Raw genomic sequence first — 17,200 nt, 5'->3', positions numbered from 1 at the left:
CACCCCTCCACCAATCACAACTCCCCACATAAACGAGTTGTGGCATAAGTTGTAGCTCCAGCATTAGTCTAAAATTTTGGCAATAAGACTTCATAGTTGTTTGGTGCTGTCAATACATTGAACAGTACAACATAAAGTAGGATTTTCTCAGCTCAACTCAACAAAAGCCCTAATCCTAATTAATTAAGGACCACGAAACAGTCTTTTCAGCCATTCAGCTCTTACAAAGACGAAGCTTATAAACCCTTCCAAGTTACACCTTGCACTCAAGAGTGGCTAATGAAACGCCTGATTTATGTCGTCCATATAGAATAGAAAAACATTGAAGAAAAAAAAAAGCATATGCAATTTACCAGTTCTGGTCATGGAGCAAAGAGGAATATTTATTGATTCACATAATCAAATAATATAGAGTGATAGGGAATTGATATAACACATATCAATTGTATTCTTCTCTAAAATTGATCCGAAGAAACCAGGGACTGGTTCAGATGTCGGCTGTTCAAATATAAATAACTCAAATCCTTGTGGAAAATTGAAGTTATAGGCACCGGTGATAAGCCAGTGTAGTCACCCTGTTCCTTTGCCAAGCATAGTTCAGCAATGTACTTATAAAGCTGATGATCCTGGGCAACAGGTTGGGCTGCATATTCCTCAAACGGCATCCACTGAGGAGAAAAAAAGTCAACCATGCCAATATCAGTCAGTTATGACATGAATTTTGATAGCGGGCTCATAAAAACTATCAAAACAAAGGAACATTCACATCAGAGCAGCTAAAGGGAGCAATCCACATTGACAGATCTTGCAAGCATCTGATCTCAGCACAGATTTTTTTAGCTGATAAAAGTAGATAGATAGCTGATCCAAAGGACCCATCTAAGTTGCAGGAAAACTCAACCGGCAACCTAGAAGCCAAGAAAAAAGGACATTAATGATAATTTAAGCTTTTGAGTTGATACTGCCTAAGGATCTTCATGGGGAGAAGTATATATAGCTGACACCTCCATGGGCTCTGTGTATGTGTGGAACAACGCGCTCAAGTCCACACTTCATTTGAGCTCAAGTCCTTGTTAATTGTTTTCCAGAATTATTAGTTCTTCCTTGTCAAATACAATACTTTGAAAGCATTGGGGATTGAATTGTTTTATAGGCTAATGAAGCTAAGATTGTTGTAGGAAGAACTTTGTTACAAGCAGTGTAAAACTATAGATTTAAACATTTTATTTCCTGGTTGTTATATATATTATGTCACATAACACTGTCAACCAAGATTTACCTGGGCTGCCTCAATTTCAAGATCTTGCTTCTTTATGTCTGAGGACAGAGGATGCATCATGCAAATGAAAAATAGATCCGACTTCTGAAAGAACACCTTGTGTGCTTGCCTGTAAGATGTGAGAGAGAGAGAGAGAGAGAGAAATGAATGCATCAGGGTAACTTCTACAAGATTTGTAGACTACTATAGATAGACTATACAAGAACTTTACAAAATCCGGATTCATTACAGTAAGAGACTTATCAACAGACATAGCAAGATGGAGCAGAGTGGTAGAGGAAAAGAAATCCAAGTTACTAACTCCAAAATTAATTGAGAATTTGTTGACTTTCTATGGGTGTTGCAACGAACTAACACTTGCAAGCTTGTTGATTTCAGTTGAACTTCTTAAAAATTTGATAGTAGGTTTTACGTTTGAACCAAAAAAGTGAGATTATTTTTTGTTGGTAAGTTACATGCACCCAATGGGTTTTGTATCTATGATGTCATCTTTCAACTCATTCGTATGAGGGGAGAAAGTGTATTTTGAGATGGAGCTCATGGGCAGGAAAAAAATTAATGGCTTGTTTGGAAGTTTAGAGAGGGAGGAGAGTAAAGGGGAGTAGAGGGAAGGGGAGTAATGGGGAGGAGAGTAGAGGAGAATGATTCACCTCCACCTTATTTGGTTGTTTTTAAAATTAGTAAGGGGGAAGGGAGTAATTAGCCCTTCCCCTTATGTAATTTTGTTAATATAATAAGGGTAAATTAGGTAATTTACTTTGTCAATAATTTATGTACTCTACTCCCCCTCCAAATCTCTCCAATTTGGGGGAATTAAAATTAGGGGGCTAGAGGGAGTCCAAACCCCTCCAAACTCCTCCAAACCCCTCCCCCTCGTTCTTTAAAAAACTTCCAAACAAGGTAATTGCATTACTCTTCCTCCCTGTACTCTACTCCCCCTCCTTTTTTAAACATCCAAACATGCCATAAGATTTGCCATTGAAGGAATATCTATTGGGCTAGAAAGACAGAAACCAAGCTATTACAAATTTAGAATTCCATTGATGACCAAGTCTTCTTCATGTTGGCATTTGAAAGCTAAGACTGATCGAACCCAATGGAACCCATAACCTTATAAGATAAGGCTCAAAGGATAGATGGAATGTAACTCAAATCTAAGAAAAATTCGATATAGAAACCTTGTCCAATACCAATACAGCCAAACTTGTCACAACTGGTCACTGGATTTCACAGTCATGACCAGAAACCAACTTTTAATTTCTTTGTTTTAATTAGAACTAAATTATTGGTAAGGTAAAGCCTATTTCATGTTAGGTGTTTATAGACTTAACACATGGGACTACCACTGCCCAACTCCAAAACTATCCATCACATCTCATTTTTTATTTTAAACCAGAAAGCAAAAGATAACGGTACAAAAGTATGAATAAGAGGTGGTTTTGTGGCTCAGTTCCTGATCATGATCTGTATCTTATATGATACAACACCATCTATAACTGCTGATATTAAATACATGTTGAAAGTAATATTTGAGACAATAAAAACTTATACCTGAATGCCAGTATCTCCAAAAATTTTGTGTCAATCTGAAGCAGTAAAAACCTTTCATCTTAATACAACCATCATACCAATAAATAACTTAGAAAGTATGAACAGAATTTATTGATATACAACTCTTACTCCAGTTTCTTCTTTTACTTCTCTTACAGCAGCCTCATTAATATTCTCACCCTGCAGATTAAGGAGCTCCTTTAATATCTGGTAACAAAATGCGTTTGGCTTTCAAATAATGTAAAATCAGATTAGTTAAAAAAAATACCGCATCAACAACCCCAGTAGGGATTTTCCACACACCCATTCCTTTCAATTTACCACTTTTTTCCTGAACTACAAGCAACTAGCACATAGAGAGAGAAATTCAAAATCAGCACTATAGAAGAATAAAAAGAGTTAAATTTTTAATAAAGGAAATACCGGTGAACCTACTTTAAGACAAGAACCAACTTTGAAAAGAGTCAAAACAATAATCAAGAGGAAATGAGAACAAAAGTGAAATTACAATGAAGCACAGAGTTCGTAAAAACATTATGTCAATAAAATGAGAGCAAGCTCTGTATATGGTATTGAGATCTGGTTAGATTGCTTCACACCATTATATAAATGAATTATGAATATAATCCATGTCAATCATTGACATTACTCAAAGATGACCATAAGGCACTTTTTTAGATATTACTTTATTCTGTTCCAGCAACCAAAATAGCTCGGAAGAAAATAATTCTTGTGAATGTTAGAACCAGTGTTATAAATTTCAATCTGTTGACTGTGACCAGTGTTTAAATGTAAAATGGAGGACATTTTCTATGACCTATGATGTATGTTTATCCAAAATAAATAGGAGAAATACCAGTAACTTCAGAGGAAGTACCTACCTCTCTTTTATCATTCAAGACAATAGCACCAATACCTACACGGTGTGAAGCATTTGCGGGAATAGTATCAGTGGTTTCAGGAATCCAGCGAACCAACATCAGGTAAGTTGGCTCGGCATGGTGGTACCGAAATCCCTCCTGCCACAATTATGACAGATGCACAAAAGAGAAATTAATATGCATGAATCAACAAACCATGATTGAGAACTTGATCCTCAAATTGGAAGAATGTTGAAAAAAAGAAATAGAGAAAAAATTATTTGTTCAACTTTACTCTTTCATTTTAAAAATAAAAAGTGTCAACAAGAGTATCAAAACATTAAATAAATAAATAAATAAAAAAGAAGAGAAAGTGTCCCAAGACCATGAGTCAATCATGATGATGATGCTTCCAGGCCTTAATTAAGCACCAAGCTCATGCACTGTTTAAATAACAGAACATCAAAACCTCAACTTTAAACAAACAAAGAAAACTGAGTTAAAAAATGAAAATAAAGTATGACACTGATTCTTTCTAATCTTTCTAAAATATTACTTATGTAATGGGTGGCAGATTCAACATGGTTGGTTCAAGTCAAAGGAACGTTCATTGAGAGGCTCATGGGGGTAATTTGACACCCACTTTTGGCAACTAATTGTTTGTCAACACTATATTCTTTAGAGGCAGACAATGATTACCTTGACTGTAGGTTCAACAAGATTTACAAGTCCAATCGGTAATTTAATCCAGATGCCCTTCTTGCCCTGTAAAGTATATTAAAAAATTAATCAAAGCTAGCAAAGAAAAATACCTTTATTTTCATCAACGGATAAGAATCTGTGTAGTTGACAACTTAATACTTACAAATAAATTTCAAAAAGAAAAGTAAAAACCATGTAATTGTGTAGATCATTAACTTAACAATAGTTTAAAACTCATGCTGGTTTATACCATTAGATCAATTTTTGTCAAACTTTATTTCAAACCGTCTGACACCAAATTGAACCTGCAATGAGTTTCATCAGAACCATCCAGTTACATTCATCCAAGTTAATACAAAAGGGTCAAATATTATGTTGACCCTGGGCTATATGTGGACTGGCTTATGCTTTAACCAACAACTAAGGCTCTTGTTTGAGTTGTATTTGTTACTCTAATTGTATATAGCAGCTTTTCCACTTTTATACTTATGCCTTTTCACCTAGCACAAGTCAATATAAAATAAAAACAAAAACAAAAACAAAAATCTGCCACAAATACAATTTGATCCTCTTTTCCTTCTACAAGTTTCTTTTGTCCTAACCACCACACTGGCTATTTAGTTCGTGTCAATCTTGAAATTTCAATTATAGTGCACCATGGCTCACCCAAAAATCTGACTGATAACCCGTTAGCTGGTCCTTTTCTGGTTTGACGAACTCTCAAGGTTGTAACTCATAGAAACTTAGTGTTAATTACTTTATATTGTCAGGGTCTTGTTGGGATATAGCAACCTATCCACTTTTTGGTAACATCACAAACGCCTACAATGCCATGCGAGCACTTGGCAAAGTGGTTTACATCTACTGAATCAGTCTTACTAAGACACATATTAGATTCATTCTGTGAAAGCTTTAGATTTCAAGAGTTAAACACTTAACTTCAAATACCATACTTCAAAAGATATTTAGCATCAGATACATTGGACTCCATAACAGTAATGGTAGACTCCAACTTAAGAATGAGAAGCACTAGGTAGCAAACCCCATGTACAGATCAGTTCAAGAGTGAACACTTTGTATTTATAATAAAATCAAGAAAATATGTGGAATGAAAGAAAAAAAAAATTTCTGTGTACTATGTTATGTACATTCAAGGGAAACCCTTACCAATGAATTTTGATATATACTTTTTGCCATCCTTTCTCAGTCACAATGGCAAGGACAACCTCTCCCTGGCATTTCTACTAGGGAAGTTGTAGCACTACCATATGTGCTGTCACTAGAAGAATTAAAATAGTGTTGTATTCCAATTTTGCACCTTAAAATGATTCTGGACTCTAGTAAAAGCATGATTAGAAAATGAGAGAACATTTTAAGAATCTAACTCACGTATACAGAGAATCTGCCTTCCACCTATCTACTTCAATGTGGCTTACGTTAGTGCCCAATTTTTGGGATTCAGAAACACCCTTTTATGCCATTGGTCAAATGGCATCAAACGAAGCTATAGGAGTAAAGAAGATAGATAAAGAATCACAACTTAAATCCATCACCAAAAGAATCCCATAGAGATTTTTTGTGAACCAATCTTCAAGGCAGTACAACAGTCTCTCCAAGGCCACAAAATCATTCATTAACGTGCAATCATGCATAACATTTGAACGCCCACCATCAAAAATGTCAAGAATAAAATTATCATGTACTATTCATTAAAAAAAATTGAACAAAAATCTATACCAAGATGTTTATATTTAGTACATAAAATCTGTTAGACACAACAAGCAATTGAAACAAACGTTCACACCATTCATCGAAGTAATGCAACAAAGCTCATTTATTGTAAAGGGAATCCATAAGAAACAACAACCTGTTGCCTCCATGTGGAGATTGAATCTCTAAGCAAAGTAACAAACACCTTAGCATCCATGGCCTCCTCTATATCTACAATGACCCCTCCATGGTCATCGTTAGTTGCCGGCAGCAACCCAACACACTCACCTCCATTTTCACACACTTTGTTTGAAACCATCATGGTACCAACCACAAACCAAAGTCACAAATATGATCCTACCGCCTGAAATAAAATAGATAAATAAAAAATAACTCAAAAAAAAAAATCATCATTCACTTCCACACACCACAATAAACAACATATTGTTTAGCTTCCAATTAATTCTTTTAGTTCAACCAATCTAAGTTAAAATTTAAAATATATATATATATATATGTAGTCTTGTCCTTAAAAGAAAAAGTATCAATCTAGTTATTTTGTCTATTTCCCTCCAAAATTTGCAAAATTTTAAATTTAAAGACAAAAACTGAACTTATACCAAATTTCATAGACAAAAATTATATCTAAGTCTAAAACAACAAAACGAGAACTAAATTGGAACTTTGTCCAAGTTCGATTTTCATCTTTAAAATTTACATATACATATATTAGCGAAATTTTAAAAAATAGCTAAAAGTTTTGTACCTCAACTAATATTTTTGATTCTTTTAACAAAGACATCCTAAGCAAACCATTTTTCGTTGTAATTATTGAATTTAAAAATAAAAAGATAAAAAGTAACAATTCTGTCCTTTCTTATGTTTGCCCGCCAAAAGTTCCAACATTTTAAAATTAAGAGACCAAAAAAATCCAACTTACACCAAATTGTGGAGATAACAAATACATTTTAGCCTAAAATCAACAAATTGAAAACCCATTAACAAAAACAAAAACAACAACTTCTACTGGTCTACAACATCATCATCATCATCATCAAAAACAACAACAGAAACAGAATCCGATAATATGATAACAACAAATGGTATTTCACTGGTCTGGTCACAGCCAGTCCAACATTTGCATTAGTAAAATACTAAAATCTTTGAAACTAAAAAAGACCCACTAAATAAAATAGCTAAAAAATAAAAACCCAACAACAGAATCCAATAAATGTTTCATAAAAACAACATCTTTACAGTCAACGAAGCCCAAAATTTCATATATATATATTATGAATAAATAAAACAAAGTACTGACAGAAATAACTTACCGAATGATAAACTCAGAGAGAAATGCAGAGAGAGAGAGAGAGAGTTGTATAGAAGATTATTGAGATTCTCCAGAGTTCTTTTGTTTTTTTGTGTGCGTGAGAGTGAAGTGAACGTTGAAGTTAAGGGTCGTGCGGCTGTAAGTATTTATAAAGGGTCGAGGGGTTGAGTCGGTGATACGATGCGCGGAAAACTACTCTACACGAGAGAGTGCGTGCTGACGTTGTTCCCACTCGGTTTGGAGAACCAATGGGATCTCTCCGCTCTCCAAAATACGTCACATGGGTCCCACTTTCACTTAGCCGCCGGGACACGCCCATGTGTGCCTTTCTTTTTCTTTTTTTTATCTTGGTACGTGGTGGAAGGAGAGAGTCAGGGACCGGACGCGGTAGGGTTGGTGAGTATAGCCGTATGGGGTGTGGGACGATTTTAGAACAGTAATGCGAGCATTGGCTATGGTTTGATGGTAGGAGTTCTCCGTATAATTTTACATAATATTTGACAAAAGTTAAGCAAATTAAACAATATAGCTTTAACGAATATATTGTGTCCATAATGATAGTTTTATCAAGGTTTCAGTGGTATATGCGGTATTATTTTTATTGTCATATGGCTTAGTGTCAATGAGTTTATACAGAAAATAATAATAATAACTAGTTGCTAACCCGTGTAATGTAAGGGAAAATTTTGCATAAATATACAATGTATCATGTATAAGATTCAAAGTCAAAATTATTAAAGCAAAATGAAAATATTTGATCACATAACAAAGAAATATAAGAGAAATAATTTGAATATTCTGAGCCCAAAAAAAAAAAACATATATATATATGTGTGTGTGTGTGTGTGTGATTACACAACAAAGAAATATAGAGAAAGATGAGTTACCTTCAAAAGAATAATTTGTGGATATAGTTGTTGAAATCTGTTAGACAATTTTAGATCCTGCAAAAAAAAAAAAAAAGTGAGAAATCAAAGAATCAAATGTTAAAATTTCCAAGAAGTCCAAAAATAATAATAATAAATTAGATGATTTAGAGCCTAGAAATTATTGAAACAAAACAAAAGAATGTATGACTTCACAATAGAGAAATATAACAAAAAGATTGGTTACTCTTGGTGAAAATAGCTATAGCAATAGTGGAGCCAGTGTACTGTGGCAGCGAGAGAACAATATCGAAGATGTGTTTGTTTTCTTGGTTGTTTAGAGACTTTTGCTTCATGTAGGATTTGAAATCTAAAAAAACATAACACTATTATAATAGAAATTTTTTTCTCCCAAAGCCAAAACTTATCAACAAAAATCAATGAAACCTGGCTATGATATAAAAATACAAATGCACACAAACAAAATCACATAATAATCCAATATCAGCTACAAGACTTTTTTTTTTCAAATCTTTAATTCACAATGCCAAGAAGAGGAACAAACATAAGTTAAATCATCAAATAAAACTAGCCCAAAGCTTGCATACATACAGTCACATATACTTATCATCAACTACAATGTAACCCTAGCCAAGCAATGTGAGAATCTACAATTCTATATTAATTAAACCCTAAAAAGAACTTTGTTTTTTCAAATACAATAAAATTTTCGAGTGAATTGCAGAAGCAGAAAACCCAAAATTCAAACCAAACCCTATACCAACCAATACATACATACATACATACATACATACATATATATATATATAACATCATGTACATCCTAAATTCAAATTTATTAAACCCAAAAAAGAAGATCCTAAAGCAATAACCCAAACAACACTATAATATTTAGAAATTAGATGTACATAGACAAACAATTAACCCTATACTAAAAAAAATCAGAAATTTATTTCAGGGGCAAGCGGAAAAAAAAAAAAATCTAAAAAAAATATTTGCCAAGCAGGAAAAAATTCTAACCCAAAAACAAAAATAGACAATCCAAACCCAAGAAATTGGAAAATTTTAATTGTAAATTAGCATACCTTTAACCTTGATTCAATTTATTTTTGGTAGGAGGCCCAATCTCTAGAACAAAAAATCGAGAATATTAAATCTAAACAAAACTGAATGGAAGAATAAAAATTAAGAATAGAACCTTTGATGTTGCAAGGAAGGATTAACACAAATATGGGGGAAAAGGAAGTGTAGGCGTTACAACTTTAACTTAATATCAAAAGTAAATCAACAAACCAAATTTAAACACCTTAATACTTTTCAACTGGAGTGCTTAACAATTTTACTTGTGTCGAATTGCATAAGGAGAAAATTTTTGTTTTTTTATTTAAATAATGCTGATGTGAAAAATTGTGGAGAGGTTAGAGGTTTCGGTTATATATATATATATATATATATATATATAGTGTGTGTGCGCGTTTGAATACAGCTTATTTTGCTGAAAACTGATAACAATAAAAAAAATAATTTTTTTTACTGTTCGGCACTGTTCATTGGCCTAAAATCATTGTTCATGGCCAATGAACAGTGCATAACGCACTGGACTTAAAAAATAAAAATAAATAATAAAAAAAAAACGCCCAAAATGTGGACGCAACCACACTACCCAAACGGACCTATAGATAATAATGTTAGTGTCACACATAGGGGTAATTTGATGCATTTAGAGGTAAAAGACAAAAACAGAAGACATTTTATACATTTCAATATAATTTTTTTAAAATTAAATATTACTTAAACTTTATTCTCTTGCTTTAGATGCAAAATTACTAATTAACATAAATCACTTTTTTATTTATAGAAAATCTAGACAAAAAATTCAACAAAAGTTTTCACACACATTGATGTGGCAAATTAATAATGGTAAATAAAAATGTGATGTTAGCTGTGGACCTAGATGAAAACTAGTAAAAGTTTATTAACTCAACTATTATGAATTTTTTTTGTGTATTGCTCTTTTTTTTTTTCTTTCTTTTTTAAGAAATACAACTTTCACAACAAATCCTAGGTATTAAGTTGTTACTAGTTCTAATTTAAACCCATCACTTAAATTACTTTTTTGCCCACTAATAATAGCCTGTAACAACCTGTCACTTAGAATTTGTTGTGAAAAATGTTGTGAGCATAGCATTTCTCTCTTTCTTTTTTTTCTTGTTTTTCATTTGATAAAAGAATATTATTTTATTTTTTGGCTAATATTTTAGCTTAATTAGTATTATTATAATGAAAGAAATAACCCTATTTGCCTATACTATAAAGCCGGCCCTAGTCACATACAAATGCATATACTTTGCCATAATTATCTGCCACAATTAACTTATGTGACAAACTTACATGAATCCATTACGTTATATCTATTATTTACATTTTGTTATATATATATAGTGTGTGTGTGTGTGTGTGCGCGTTTGAATACAGCTTATTTTGCTGAAAACTGATAACAATAAAAAAAAAAAAAAAAAATTTTACTGTTCGGCACTGTTCATTGGCCTAAAATCATTGTTCATGGCCAATGAACAGTGCATAACGCACTGGACTTAAAAAATAAAAAATAAAAATAAAATAAAAAATGCCCAAAATGTGGACGCAACCACACTACCCAAACGGACCTATAGATAATAATGTTAGTGTCACACATAGGGGTGATTTGATGCATTTAGAGGTAAAAGACAAAAACGGAAGACATTTTATACATTTCAATATAATTTTTTTAAAATTAAATATTACTTAAACTTTATTCTCTTGCTTTAGATGTAAAATTACTAATTGACATAAATCACTTTTTTATTTATAGAAAATCTAGACAAAAAATTCAACAAAAGTTTTCACACACGTTTATGTGGCAAATTAATAATGGTAAATAAAAATGTGATGTTAGCTGTGGACCTAGATGAAAACTAGTAAAAGTTTATTAACTCAACTATTATGAATTTTTTTTGTGTATTGCTCTTTTTTTTCTTTTTTCTTTTTTAAGAAATACAACTTTCACAACATTTTCACAACAAATCCTAGGTATTAAGTTATTACTAGTTCTAATTTAAACCCATCACTTAAATTACTTTTTTGCCCACTAATAATAGCCTGTAACAACCTGTCACTTAGAATTTATTGTGAAAAATGTTGTGAGCATAGCATTTCTCTCTTTCTTTTTTTTCTTGTTTTTCATTTGATAAAAGAATATTATTTTATTTTTTGGCTAATATTTTAGCTTAATTAGTATTATTATAATGAAAGAAATAACCCTATTTGACTATACTATAAAGCCGGCCCTAGTCACATACAAATGCATATACTTTGCCATAATTATCTGCCACAATTAACTTATGTGACAAACTTACATGAATCCATTACTTTATATCTATTATTTACATTTTGTCACGTGGAAAGTGTAATATGTGTTTGTGTGTGGGGCTAGCACTATTGATTATAGAATTAACATTGTTTATGTTAGTTTTGGTTGCTCAGTCTAAACAGACTTCTTTGAGTCTTCTTCTTTCTTTTTCAAATGACCATCTTTTGGTTGGTCAGTCTAAACTGACTACTTTGAATCTTCTTCTTTCTTTTTCAAACGACCATCGTATCATAGTCACAAATCCATAAGGCTTACAACTTGTTATTAAACAATTTTCTCATAACAGTCTTACAAAATTATGTGACTGAAAAGACTAAAAACACGTGCACAATTATTGATTCCCACCTATACATATATACATATGTTCACTTGGTCATTTTTCATCCAATAAATTTGTTTCCCACACCTATACAAAATTGACTCCCCTACCAAAAATATTTGCATTTGACCCTAAATATTTTTCACAACAAATTCTAGGTGTTAAATTGTTACTAATTCTAATTTGAAGCCACCATTAAAATTATTTTTTTGCTCACTAATAACAGCCAGTAACAACCTAACACTTAAAATTTGTTGTGAAAAATGTTATGAACATAGCATTTCTCTTTCTATTTTTCTTGTTTTCCATTTTATAAAAAAAATATTATTTTATTTATTAGCTAATATTTGGATTTAATTAATACTATTATAATGAAAGAAGTAACCTTATTGGTGAAAATTCAGGGGCATTTTTCTACTCGGGGCTTGAATAATACAGATGGTATTATCTTTACTATCAGTCGCTTAGAGTATTAGTATTGGTGGTGTTAAAAAGCTATATTGCTATTTTTAGCACCACCAAATACAAATTCATGGCTACATTGGTGGAGCCAAAGCCAAATAATTTAGATCCATAGCTATAGTGCACAGCCAAAAGTGATTGTACACTATAGCTCATAGATTAAAATATATATATATATATTATTAAATTGTGTGTTCACACTGTTTTATATTAAATATTATTTTATTCACGTGTTTACATTATTTTGTAGTGAATATATTATTTTATTATAGTCAATATATTATTTTATTATGTTGTTTATATTATTTTATTGTATTAAAAATTAAAATAAAATCTTGATGTTGGGTGTTTTGTATAGTGAAAATGTAAGATAGATAAAGTAGCTTTTTATAGAGTCATATTGTTAAATTTATGGCTCTACTAACACGGATATTCTTACAAGCTTAGTGTCAATGAGTCTACACCAGACAATACTAACCCATTATTTTATAGATATTTAGCTGTTACTTACAGTTTGTCACATGCAAAGTGTAGCGTGTGTGTGGGTGTGGGGCTATCAATATTGATTATAGAATTGGCAATATTGATTATAGAATTAACATTATTTATGTTAGTTTTGGTTGGTCAGTCTAAACAGATTACTTTGAGTCTTCTTTCTTTTTCAAACGAGTAACGACCATCGTTATCATAGTCTCACATCCGAAGGGTTTACACCATGTTATTAAACAATATCTCATAAGAGTCTTACAAAATTATGTGAGTCAAAACACGTGCACAATTATTGACTCCCACCTATACATCAGTTCAGTTACTCATTTTTCATCCAATAAAACTGATTCCAACCTATAAAAAAATTGACTCCTACACTGCATTTGACCCTAAACATTTTGTAAGATGAGAAGTGCAATGAATGGCATATCTTAATTCAATCATGATATAATTAGTATAGGTAGGTGTTCAAGGGGTCGAGTTAAAATTCAGGGGCATTTTTCTACTCGGGGCTTGAATAATACAGATGGTATTATCTTTACTATCAGTCGCTTAGAGTATTAGTATTGGTGGTGTTAAAAAGCTATATTGCTATTTTTAGCACCACCAAATACAAATTCATGGCTACATTGGTGGAGCCAAAGCCAAATAATTTAGATCCATAGCTATAGTGCACAGCCAAAAGTGATTGTACACTATAGCTCATAGATTAAAATATATATATATATATTATTAAATTGTGTGTTCACACTGTTTTATATTAAATATTATTTTATTCACGTGTTTACATTATTTTGTAGTGAATATATTATTTTATTATAGTCAATATATTATTTTATTATGTTGTTTATATTATTTTATTGTATTAAAAATTAAAATAAAATCTTGATGTTGGGTGTTTTGTATAGTGAAAATGTAAGATAGATAAAGTAGCTTTTTATAGAGTCATATTGTTAAATTTATGGCTCTACTAACACGGATATTCTTACAAGCTTAGTGTCAATGAGTCTACACCAGACAATACTAACCCATTATTTTATAGATATTTAGCTGTTACTTACAGTTTGTCACATGCAAAGTGTAGCGTGTGTGTGGGTGTGGGGCTATCAATATTGATTATAGAATTGGCAATATTGATTATAGAATTAACATTATTTATGTTAGTTTTGGTTGGTCAGTCTAAACAGATTACTTTGAGTCTTCTTTCTTTTTCAAACGAGTAACGACCATCGTTATCATAGTCTCACATCCGAAGGGTTTACACCATGTTATTAAACAATATCTCATAAGAGTCTTACAAAATTATGTGAGTCAAAACACGTGCACAATTATTGACTCCCACCTATACATCAGTTCAGTTACTCATTTTTCATCCAATAAAACTGATTCCAACCTATAAAAAAATTGACTCCTACACTGCATTTGACCCTAAACATTTTGTAAGATGAGAAGTGCAATGAATGGCATATCTTAATTCAATCATGATATAATTAGTATAGGTAGGTGTTCAAGGGGTCGAGTTCGGTTGAGTTGAGTATCGATTTGAAATGAGCCACTTTGTAGTTTGTACCCACTCATATGAGCATATTGGGACTTTGTTACATGTTGGTTTCGGTAGGTTTGTTGATTTGGCAAGTCAACACAAACGATAAGGGGAAAAAGTTAAGGAAGAGGTGGATTGCCAAATCAATTGAAGCCCACATGCTGTGATATCCCTACAAAGGGATCACAAAGAGATAGTTTTTGGTATTTATAAGTCTTTAATCTATCCAAGCGGAGTGGAGTATTAAAAATTATATCTTATTAATCTAATTTAATTTCGAACAAGAGTCTAGCTCGAATTCAATACAAAAAACAATATTAAATGTTCAAGATTGGATATGGTAAAACTATGTCTAAATTTTTTTATTCATTCACAAATCATTGAATTTTTATCATGAATGGACTAATTAAATTATCGATGAACTAGAAATAATAATTTAATATCATATAAACGTACTCACAAACTTATACAATTCAATCTCTAGTCTATACAAGTATATTTTTAAGCAAAAGTACACATATAAAAATATAATAAAATTAAACTCATTAGTTAAATCGATCTTCATGGTCACAAGTTTGTCCACAAACACATTATTGTATTTACGATTTTGCTCGTTTAATAGTTGAGTCTAAACTGACCCATAAGCACCATTAAATATGGTTCAATTTTGGTCTTCATGTACCCAAAATCCAAAGTACACATATGAGGGGATATGAACAAATTTACCATTATATCCTAACTTCTAATATTCAAAGCAAGAACAATAATGAATTTGAGCAACATTCTTAATAAACCCTTTTGTGATAGAGAAATGCTATGTCCATAGTATTTTCACAACAAATCTTATATAGTAGGTTGTTACGGGTTGTTATTGGTGGGGTAGAAAAGTAACTTTAGTGGTAGGTTCAAATTAGAACCAATAACATCTATCCACCTATGATTTGTTGTGAAAATATTGTAAAAATGTTATGGACGTAGTATCTCTCTTTGCGATAAATCTAATAATACAATTTTTTTCCCACTACAATTGAGATCATGTTATGTATAATAAAAGTAATACTAGCTTGTAACTCCATGCATATGCATGGATACATTTAAAGATATACAATAAGATGAATAATGTAATTCATATATTTATAATTTAAATACTATTGATAGTTATATTTATATTTTGTTAACTCTTTAAAAAAATTTGTAAAGATATTATTAGGTATAAAATGTAAATTGTCTTTTCTTTTTTTTAATAATTATTGTGAAGCACCTTTTTTTTTTTTGGCGAAAAGCACATTTTAGTCCCTACATTTTTAGGCTATTTCCATTTTAGTCCCTACATTTTATTTTTACCGCTTTTAGTCCCTATCCTGAAAAACGCTTCCATTTTGGTCCCTGCCGTTACATCAGAAACGAAAATAGCTAATGTGGCAAACGACAAGAATAAATAATATTAAGTTAATGTCCACGTGGCCTAAATTAATAATAAAAAATGCCACGTCAGCCTCTAAATTAAAAAAAATTAATTTATTAATTTTAACTAATTAAAAAAAAATTAAAAACACAATTAAAAACTAAAAATCATAGGAATTGAGATCTAAGTGTGTCTTGAACAAGAATAACAAGAACACAATCCCAAATCCAAGAACACAAACCCAGAAATTAAAAAAAAAAAAAAAAAAAAAACCCAGAAACTGCCTTAAATCTCCACAACAGTCCTACTTTGCCAAACCCTTCCACCCTTTCCCTCACAATCGCCTCAGACACCTTCAACTCTACCTCATCATCCTCTGCCTTATCATCGCTTTCACTCACCAACTCCTCTTATCTGCCGAATCTGACCCACTCGTCAAAGGCCACACCCCCGTCCACCGCTTCAATTCCCTCCAATCCGCTGCCGTCCTCTTCCTCTTCCTCCTTCTCTCCGTCTTCCTCTTCCTCTCCGACTCCCCTTCCTCCCTCCTCCCTCTCCTTCCCGATCTCTTCTTCGCACTCGACTCAGCCCTTTTCTCTTGCAATACTCCGTCTCCTCCACCGCCGCCACCGTCCGGACCTCCGATCTCCAAGCCAACGACACCATCTCCGCGCAAATCTCCGCTCTCATCTCTCTCCTTTGTCTAATCCTCGCCTGCCAGCCCAGGCGCTTTGTTGCCGATGTGGGACTCGGGCTGCTTTCTGCTTGCAAGGCCTTTGGGTTTTGCAAACTGGGTTGTCTCTCTACGTTGAGGCTTTTATCCCTGAAAGGTGTCACGAGTTACTTGATGTGGTGAGTGGCCTTTGGGTTTTGCAAACTGGGTTGTCTCTCTATTGGGTTGTTCTTATGGATAGCTGTGGTCGACTGATTTCTTTGAAATTTCTGGGTTTGGTGTTGGTGTTGCTGTTGGTGTGGATGGTTGTGATCAACTGGTTTCTTTAAAGTTTTTGGGTTTGTTGTTGGTCTGGAATGTGGATAGCTGTTTGTAGGTTATTTCTGCATTTTTTGAGTGTTTGATTTGCTGGGTTTCGGTGTTTTGATGATCGCTGAATTTTGTGTTTCCAAGTTGGAGCTGATTTTGTGTTTCTAATTTGGATTAGTGGGTTTCCAACTTGGAGATTGGAGTTGATTTTGTGACAAAGAGGATGCAGATCTATTGATTTTGACTGGTGTGCGTTGGGTTCAAATTTCTGG

At 32.4% G+C, this 17,200-nt stretch overlaps 1 protein-coding gene and 1 pseudogene across 2 annotated transcripts; one reads left to right on the top strand and one right to left on the bottom strand.

Moving 5' to 3' along the window:
- Positions 1-365: 365 nt before the first annotated feature.
- Positions 366-7,716, bottom strand: LOC112015934 (nudix hydrolase 10). 2 transcript variants are annotated; one of them, XM_024048402.2, is made up of 9 exons: positions 7,434-7,712; positions 6,260-6,466; positions 4,390-4,455; positions 3,712-3,849; positions 3,099-3,176; positions 2,960-3,010; positions 2,831-2,865; positions 1,280-1,388; positions 366-668 (listed from the first exon to the last, which is right to left on the bottom strand). In XM_024048402.2, exons 2-9 carry the CDS (start codon positions 6,422-6,424, stop codon positions 456-458), a joined length of 855 nt encoding a protein of 284 aa, XP_023904170.2. In that variant the 5' UTR covers positions 6,425-6,466; positions 7,434-7,712; the 3' UTR covers positions 366-455. The 2 variants fall into 2 exon arrangements, with proteins under 2 accessions (XP_023904170.2, XP_065636430.1); XM_065780358.1 differs by lacking the exon at positions 3,099-3,176 and having other exon boundaries at positions 2,960-3,037; positions 7,434-7,716.
- Positions 7,681-16,948, top strand: LOC136061114 (uncharacterized; annotated as a pseudogene).
- Positions 16,949-17,200: the final 252 nt, after the last annotated feature.

Source organism: Quercus suber, unplaced genomic scaffold, assembly GCF_002906115.3.
Source record: "Quercus suber isolate HL8 unplaced genomic scaffold, Cork oak 2.0 scaffold_233, whole genome shotgun sequence".
Taxonomy (NCBI): Eukaryota; Viridiplantae; Streptophyta; class Magnoliopsida; order Fagales; family Fagaceae; genus Quercus; species Quercus suber.
This window is presented reverse-complemented; position numbering and strand designations above follow the sequence as displayed.